The following is an 8,137-nucleotide window of genomic DNA, read 5'->3' as shown; positions in this document are numbered from 1 at the left end:
CTCTTATTTGGACTGCAGTATAATATCTTGTTTTCTGCATTAACCTGGGCCACCCACAACCTGGGCCACCCACATGCTTAGTGAAAAAGTGTTCAGCAGAAAGATCTTTTGTACATTTTGGAGACTGTATTTCTACTAAGGGCTCGGAGTATGAAAATCCAATGAGTAACGGACCTTAATTGCATGTGTGGTATTATGTTAGTCACGCTCCTGGTAAAAGCTGTGGATTTTCATGACTTTCTAATGATATTTAGTTTATTTTTATAGATGGGAAAACTGATCAAGGAAGATGTTCAAAATCAGGTGGAACTGCTAAACTCATTTGAGAAGAAGTATAGTGATCCGGGTCCAGTGTATGACTGTTTGGTGTGGCATGATGGGGAAACATGGCGGTAAGTACTTAGTGGTTCATTGAAAATCAGCTGTTTGAAAACCACATGTGATTGTGAATGGCAAATGTACATATGGTGGAGGTTACTTCAGCCTGGAAGGGAAAGTCCAGTTGTTGTAAAATGTGGTTAAGCTGGGCAAATGAGCAATCGAACCCGAGTACTTGAATAGGTTTCTTTCAAATGCGGTATAGGTACAATGCACATTCGACACAGTATGTCATTTTCTTGTTCTGTCATTGCAGGATAAGTAAGTCATACATTTTATTTATTTTTTTAGGTGCTATATTATAATTTTGTTTTTTTTATCAATGATCGGAATTGTTGAATTTGCATACATTTTTTTTTTTCTTCTAGTGCCTGCATGGACACAAGTGAAAGTGGAAATCTAGAAGCTTGCACTGTAATAGGAAGTTACAGAGAAACACAAGAATATGCATCATTTGGCACATCAGAAATGCTAAATTACTCAGTGAACATTTATGATGAAGGGAATTTGCTGTGTATTGTAACAAGTGGAGGTAAGGTCTATGGAGGTGTATATATTAGTTTTCAATTCTGTTTAAAACTAAGCTCAACTCTCGCCTATCTGCAGGGATGGAAAACACCCCTGTAATGAAGCCCTGAAGGAAAACTTGCTGAAAAGTCCAGGGTGACACTCTGTCTCATCCAGGGGCGCCATAAATTAAACCAGTGACAATGGTAGACCCTATTATCATAGGGTAACAGGATTCCAGGTTGCAGATATTGGTACCTTCGGAAGGCACAGAACAAGTGTGATCTGGGGCTCAACATTTGCCAGCACAACTGTCCTCTGTGTCTAGAAACTGACATTTTGCAAAAGCGGGAGGGCAACATAAGCTCAGATTCTTAAACACAGACATCAGGTAGCGCTAAGGTTTGGATTGCAGGAAGTGAGCAAAGTCACTTTAGAGCGGCAGGAAGAATAGCCCAAAGATCAGAGTTCCACAAGGCTCTTTGCATTTGTAGCAGCAGCGGGGAGTTCCTTTCTTGACGTTGAATGGTGGGAAAGAAAGCAGGGAGTGTGACACTCCACCAAATGGATGACATAAGTACACAGTCCCCCAGCATTAACCTCATCCCCAGTTTTAGTGACTGATTTAAAGGGATAGGGGTGCCCTGCAATCCGGACGAATAAGGTAGCTCCCAGTGCTTGTCCCAATTGGCCAAAGACAGTGCAATCGTTGAAGCAATGCCAGTGGATCTAGACCTGTAAAGCCATTTGCGGGTAACTTGTTACCAGAATGGGGGTCTGGGAATCACCTTATACGGATCCCGGTGCCCCAAGGTCAGTTTTAGGCTAGCCCTGCAAAGTCCAGTCCATCCGATTCTGGTTGCGGCTCTCAAAACGCCTAGGCCGCACCATATAGCTGCAATTTTAGAGACCAGTTCTAACAGTGATGTAGAGAAGAATCTTGATTTGAAGAGGAAAAATAAATAAAGAATTAGGTTAGATTTTTTTCCCCCCAGCAAAGCAGATGAAAAGACATCCATCCTCCTAGGACACTAGCAAAAAACTGAGGCATGCAGACAGTAAGACAGGTTATCCTGGGCTTGCCTACAGTGTTTTGTGTGCCAGTTTCCAATCTGCCGGTAGGCAACAGTGAAATCCAAAGGTAAAGGCTTCCTGTTTCCCTCAGTGGCCTTGAGTGAATTATGTTTTTAACAGAGGTCTACAATCAACAATGTTTTATACTGTGGGGTTTGGGTTGTTTGTGTAGTCAATTTAGGTTTTTACTAAAATCCTAATGTGACAATAATTCTGTTAATAATTCTGATTATGTTGCATATGCCAGTCATATCCTGCTATGGCTTACACCGCTGCTGCTTTGCTCTTTAAAGGCCAATGTACAGTTACAAATGTCTTTCATTTTTTTGCATTGAAGCATGCAAAGCATTACGTTGCGAGTGCCATTCAAAAGCCCATAATGCCAGCCCCAGGTCCATATAGAGGTACAGACCTGCTGTTATGGGGCTGGAGAAAGTTGTTGCAGAGCTGAGAGTGTGCAGGGATCCTTCATGCTCTCTGTATAGTCCCTCTCATTTTCTATTGAGCTGTCCCAGACCTAGATGAGTATATGTGCATGCTGAGCCACCCACATCTGTTCTAAATTTAGATAATACCAGAATGCTGCTCAAGATGCTCTTGCAATTTTGGAAAAGGGGGTGCAGTTTGGGTTTTGGGGATGCTGTATGTGACCATGCTTCATGCTACACCCTAAGTATGGTCCATGGTCAAAAAGGTGGCACAGTGGGCACTAGAATCAGTTTTATTTGCTCAACAATGTGGTTTCACTCCAATATCTTATGGGTTCTTCAGTGGACTCTTCTATTCTATAAAATGTAATATTTGTGTATATTACAGGTGCTCATGGGACACATGTGGCTAGTATTGCTGCTGGTCATTTTCCTGATGAACCTGAAAGAAATGGTGTAGCTCCAGGAGCCCAGATCCTAGCCATAAAGATTGGTGATACTAGGCTCAGCACAATGGAGACTGGCACAGGATTGATTAGAGCGGTATGGTTTGTGTTCATGTGTGTTTTGTTTGTTGTGGTGCACATTTTCTGTATACATTTGATTATTCTTTTTTTAAGGCTGTTTCTGTATAACTCCTGGATTAAAATGCAAAAGAAAAGAATGTGAGACAGGTTTTACATGCATTGCTATCTGTATGGAAGGATTTGGACACTGAGCCTAAGCTGCAGGAAAGAGGCGTTTTACAAAGTAACTGTTGGTACAGTGTTCTTCATACAGTGTAGTTTGTGGGCGCAGGAAAGTGTAACAAAAGCACAGAAGTAGAAATTGGCCCTTTGTGGTTATTATAAACGTGGACTTTTTTTTGCCTTTATTGAAAGGTTTTGTAAATGATCACTTGATGAGAGCTTCACAAAATGGTACATAGTGTTATAGCAACAGTTCTGGTAGGAGGACAGGTCTAGCAGGATTACTCTACTCTTGTCTGGACTGCTGTCCATACTAGGAAGATTATCAGTCACATAAGATTGTTTTAGAACTTTTCATGTATAGTTATGAGTTTCTTACCAAAAATCAAATGGCTGGGACATACTAGAACCACATTTTTGCATGTTTACAGTTTTTGTAGTTGTAAACTAAGGGTGGACTCACACGACTTCCTGTGCGGTTTGCATGTTAAAGCACACTAAATGCACTTCAGTGAGTTGATATGTGTACACATCCTTTTTATAATGCATTGGCTTGATACGCTTTATCGTGTTGCTTTAATGCGCAGATGCCGAAATACATAATTTTTTTCTGAAAGTGCGTTTCAACGCGCTGTGATGTTCCAAACTGCATTTTTAAATGCTGCATGTTTTAATTTTTACCCGGTACACACCAATGAGCCTATTTTCCATCAATGGATTTCTGCTTTTTTGTTGGTTTTTTTTTTGTTGTTAATAGTATTTTACCTGTGTTGAGCAACACAGTCCAACCATGTGGTATGAATGGGCCCTTACAGTTTTGATACCTGGCAAGTTGCCTAACATCTGTTATTTAACAGCTTTGGCTATCCCATGGAATGGAAATATGCTCAATAAATTAAGAAATAAGACAATAAGAAATGTGATTGTTTGGCCCATTTAATACATGTTTATCCAATATCTGTTTTTATGGTATTTACACAGCCTCACTCTCCTAATAGTAATTGCGTAATTATTGTCAGTTTCATTCATTTGGTTGTATTTTCTTCTGGGCAGCATGGTGGCAAAGTTGCTGGGATGAGTTACCGCTAGGGACAGTGAAAGAGATCTGAATTTTCTCCTCCTGTTAGCTTGGGTGTCCTCTCACAACCCAGAAACTTGTAGGTCAGTTGGTTACAAGTCCTGCTGTTTGTGATTTAAGTAGGTGCATTAGATTATAGGCTCTTCAGGGACAGGTACTGGATCGAGGATCCTTCAAGAGCAAATATAGATCAGAAAAATGGATATGAAATATACTTTGGAGCGGATTTTTAAATCTTCCACCCAGCCATACGGTCGTCAAATGCCATTCATGCAGCTTTCCGGCCTCTGGATGGGGCTCTGCTCTATCTAGTGGTGGGAATGATGTGTGACTGGCTAGGCGGTTGATTTATAAATTGGCCCTCTAGTGAATGCTATTGCACTTGGGACTTTCCCCTATTGTCGACAGCCTCTCTCCACTCTAATCATTCCTTTTTCCATGGGAGAAAAAAATTGGTCTTTTTTAACTTGCTTCGATCCCACTTAGTCATGTGAGTTAAAGGTAACAGTAGAAGCTGGCTAGTGGCACTTGCTTTGATGGTTGGCAAATATTGATACAATTCCTGCCCATCAACATCTACTAAACCTGCCCATTCTCCCGGCTGCTAAATGGTTAACCTACTTTTCCAGTTTCACAGAGCTGTATCAGGATTTTTTAAGAGTCTCCTTTCAATTGTTTCCTCTCGGTACTCAAACCGCTAAGTTTTGGTTGTATTCAACTTCTGTCTATTTTATGTTGAAATGTATGGCTAGTACTCTTTGTGCTTTTGACACAGTTTTTCTTTCACAGATGATTGAAGCAATAAAGTATAAATGTGACCTGGTCAATTACAGTTATGGTGAAGCAACACACTGGCCAAATACTGGGTATGTTTCTGTTAAGTCTAAGCACTGAGGATGGAAACTGAATGCACAGTGTAAAGCTGGCCATACACCAGTAGAATTTCATTTGCAAAAATTATTTTGGAACGTTCATTTGATTTTCTAATTCCTAATGGGGTCAAATCGACAACCCGTTTTCAACCGTGGTGGCGGGGGGACCAAAGGAGCAGAATGGATTTTTTTTTTCTCGACTGAAATTCTAACAGCGAATGTGCTTTTCGTTCGAGGAACTTCATTCATTTCCAGATTCAAATGTTTAAAACAGTCCCTGATGGTATTATTGGGTGTTCTGACGACATTTTTTGTATGAACGTTTTTGTAAACTAGCAGTTTATGGCCAGCTTTAAATTGGCTTTGATGAAGAGTAACTATAGTGGAGCATTTGTTAAAAATACTTATCACTGCTGCCCTTTTACAAGGCCAATAATTGTGTTGTGTTACCTCTGAATGCTGTACTGGTGACAGAAGCAACAGAGGATTGTTACTCATTAGAGATGAGGCTGAGCTTGGTGCAAACTCAGTGGATCAAAGTTTGCCCAAGCCCACTCAAAATTTTGACCCTACCCCAATTATTGGCGGCGGTTGCCTTCCTCACCCTGCAGTTATACATCACAAAGGGGCAGGGAACACCGTGCCGCACCTGCCGCCATGGATTGGCTCATGAAATGGGGGCAGCAATCGTAGTCTTGAGTAGGCATGGGTGATCTCAGGCAAACTGAGTTTACAGCAAGCCCTACCTCATAACTAATCGTCTGAAAGCAAAGGATTTCATCCTAAAGTTTCTAGGGTAATTTGAGCATGCAGTCCTCACTAAACTATTAAATAGGTTGCGTTTTATGAGGGTACAATAATTTCTCTCACTTTTTCTTCATGCAGGAGAATATGTGAGGCAATAAATGAAGCGGTGTGGAAAAATAACATCATTTATGTGTCAAGTGCTGGAAATAATGGTCCATGTCTTTCCACAGTTGGCTGTCCAGGTGGAACTACCTCCAGCGTCATTGGTAAGTTGTTGATTTTCCAGCTTACAGGTAAAAGCTGGGTGCTGGTTGATAAAAACGACTAAGGTCAGAGCAGTACATCAGTACAAACTTGGTTAAATTGTATGTTCATTGATGGGTGAAAATTATCTCTTAACATTGGTTAGTGGATTGAATCAACTGTTGGTTATCCTTAGTTTGGTACTTCTGGTAACATCTGCATTGATTGACTGACCCTGCAGTAGACGCTAATGGACTAGGAATGCTGGATAACCTTAGTATTTTGTTCCTGTTTCCTGCAGGTGTGGGTGCCTATGTTTCACCAGACATGATGGTTGCAGAATATTCCCTCCGTGAAAAACTTCCTGCCAATCAGTACACATGGTCTTCAAGAGGTCCTAGGTATGTTTTCGCCTGGGATCTATATTTGCTTAGAAGGTCATACGTTATGCTAGTGCATATTAAGTAGTTTTTGGTGAAGGTGATGACAATCCTTCAAACGAACAGATGTCAGATTCCTGCATGTTTTGCCTGTGAGCTCCTTCAGCTGGCTGAAGAAGCACACATGGTATGCTGACATTGTGGTTGCTTATTGAGAGACAGTGATTTAGTATTGTCAAACTGCAACAACAGGGTACAACATGAAAAATTTCCAGGTAAGAAACGTTGCAACAGAGTCACAAAAAAATATTTCCTTAAGAAAACTGTATAAACTGTATATAGTGAGGCACTTAGTGAGTCTTTTTTTTTTTTTTCCTTCACCAGCACTGATGGAGCTCTTGGAGTCAGTATTAGTGCTCCAGGAGGAGCTATTGCCTCTGTGCCAAACTGGACATTGCGGGGTACTCAGCTAATGAATGGAACATCAATGTCTTCTCCGAATGCTTGTGGAGGCATTGCACTAGTACTATCAGGTAAGTGTAACCTGCACATTTCAGAAGCCGGTCTAAGGTAGTTTTTTGTTTTTTTTCCCCCCCTTCAGTGTTTGTGTGTAATATTATGTAAATCATAATGTGTTGTTTTTTTCTACTTTTTAATCAGGCCTTAAAGCAAACGGTGTTGCTTACACTGTACATTCAGTGAGAAGAGCATTGGAGAATACTGCTTTGAAGGCTGAAAACATTGAAGTGTTTGCCCAAGGGCATGGAATTATTCAGGTATTTCTATGTTTAGAAAAACAATTATTTTGTATCTTAAAATCCATATATAACATTCCTACCAATGTAGGGCCCTGTTATCCTAAATCATTTTCAAAACCTAAAAGACTTTAACAACAACCAAACTTAAAATAAAAGGGCTTCTCTTCAGTAGTATAGTCATAAACTTTAAGAAAACCTGCTTCCTTCGGTGAAATACATATTTCAGTACCACAGGCATAGGTTTCATCAGCCAGCAGAATCTAGAGTCTGCTGTTTCCAATGTCCCAAAAACCTTCTCGGAGAATTCAAGACATCTCTTGCCAAATCGCAACACCCTTTTGCACAACCAAAACCTCCTACAAATACTCCTGACCTGTTAACTCTACAGTACCCTTTAACCTTTTTCTCTCCCGTGGATGCAAGTACTATGTCCATGGCAGCACAGACCTGTCAATAGACTCTTGATATAGCAGTCGGGAGTATGTTTACACCCCCTCAGCCAGATATCGACTATTGTGTGGAATACATACAAACAAAAATGATGGCTGGGCCATGAGTTGGGCACCGCCCCACAATGTAGTATGGGCAATAATTCTAGGACTATTATTGATGGTTAATTCTAAACTGATGACCTGTAGAAGCTTTTAATTGACAGTTTCGGGTACCAGCGTTTTTACTGTTTTTACAGGTTTGTCATCTTTGATATCCATTTACTTGGCACAACCTCATTTTTTTAATACAATACCATAAAATTGGGATTTTATATTGTTTGCTTGCACGAAAATTAATTTGAGTGTTTACTGAAAATATGAGTTTGATAAACAGTTCCACTAGTATTGTTTCACATTAATTGCAACTGCAATCATTTAATTCTGCATGCTCTCTGCTTTCAGAAAATGTATAATGTTGGTGGGTTTAAAGTAATCTTCAAGGCTAAAATGTCAATCTTAACATCTGCAATAATGGGGGGGGGGGGGGGACAC

The 8,137-nt window shown here is 40.4% G+C and overlaps 1 protein-coding gene across 2 annotated transcripts in view; it reads left to right on the top strand.

Annotated features, from left to right (window-relative positions):
* The window catches only part of TPP2 (tripeptidyl peptidase 2), a 55,439-nt gene that overhangs the window by 9,559 nt on the left and 37,743 nt on the right, over window positions 1-8,137 (top strand). For both annotated transcript variants that reach the window (XM_018576617.1, XM_018576616.1), the window contains exons 5-12: window positions 268-392; window positions 747-910; window positions 2,776-2,930; window positions 4,944-5,020; window positions 5,912-6,039; window positions 6,318-6,417; window positions 6,781-6,929; window positions 7,057-7,172. In XM_018576617.1, coding sequence (XP_018432119.1) covers window positions 268-392; window positions 747-910; window positions 2,776-2,930; window positions 4,944-5,020; window positions 5,912-6,039; window positions 6,318-6,417; window positions 6,781-6,929; window positions 7,057-7,172 — 1,014 coding nt within the window. The remainder of the gene's footprint in view (window positions 1-267; window positions 393-746; window positions 911-2,775; window positions 2,931-4,943; window positions 5,021-5,911; window positions 6,040-6,317; window positions 6,418-6,780; window positions 6,930-7,056; window positions 7,173-8,137) is intronic.

The sequence above is a fragment of the Nanorana parkeri genome, unplaced genomic scaffold, assembly GCF_000935625.1.
Source record: "Nanorana parkeri isolate BGI_ZX_2015 unplaced genomic scaffold, ASM93562v1 scaffold71, whole genome shotgun sequence".
Taxonomy (NCBI): domain Eukaryota; kingdom Metazoa; phylum Chordata; class Amphibia; order Anura; family Dicroglossidae; genus Nanorana; species Nanorana parkeri.
The sequence above is the reverse complement of the archived record's forward strand: the minus strand, read 5'-3'. Positions and strand labels throughout refer to the sequence as shown.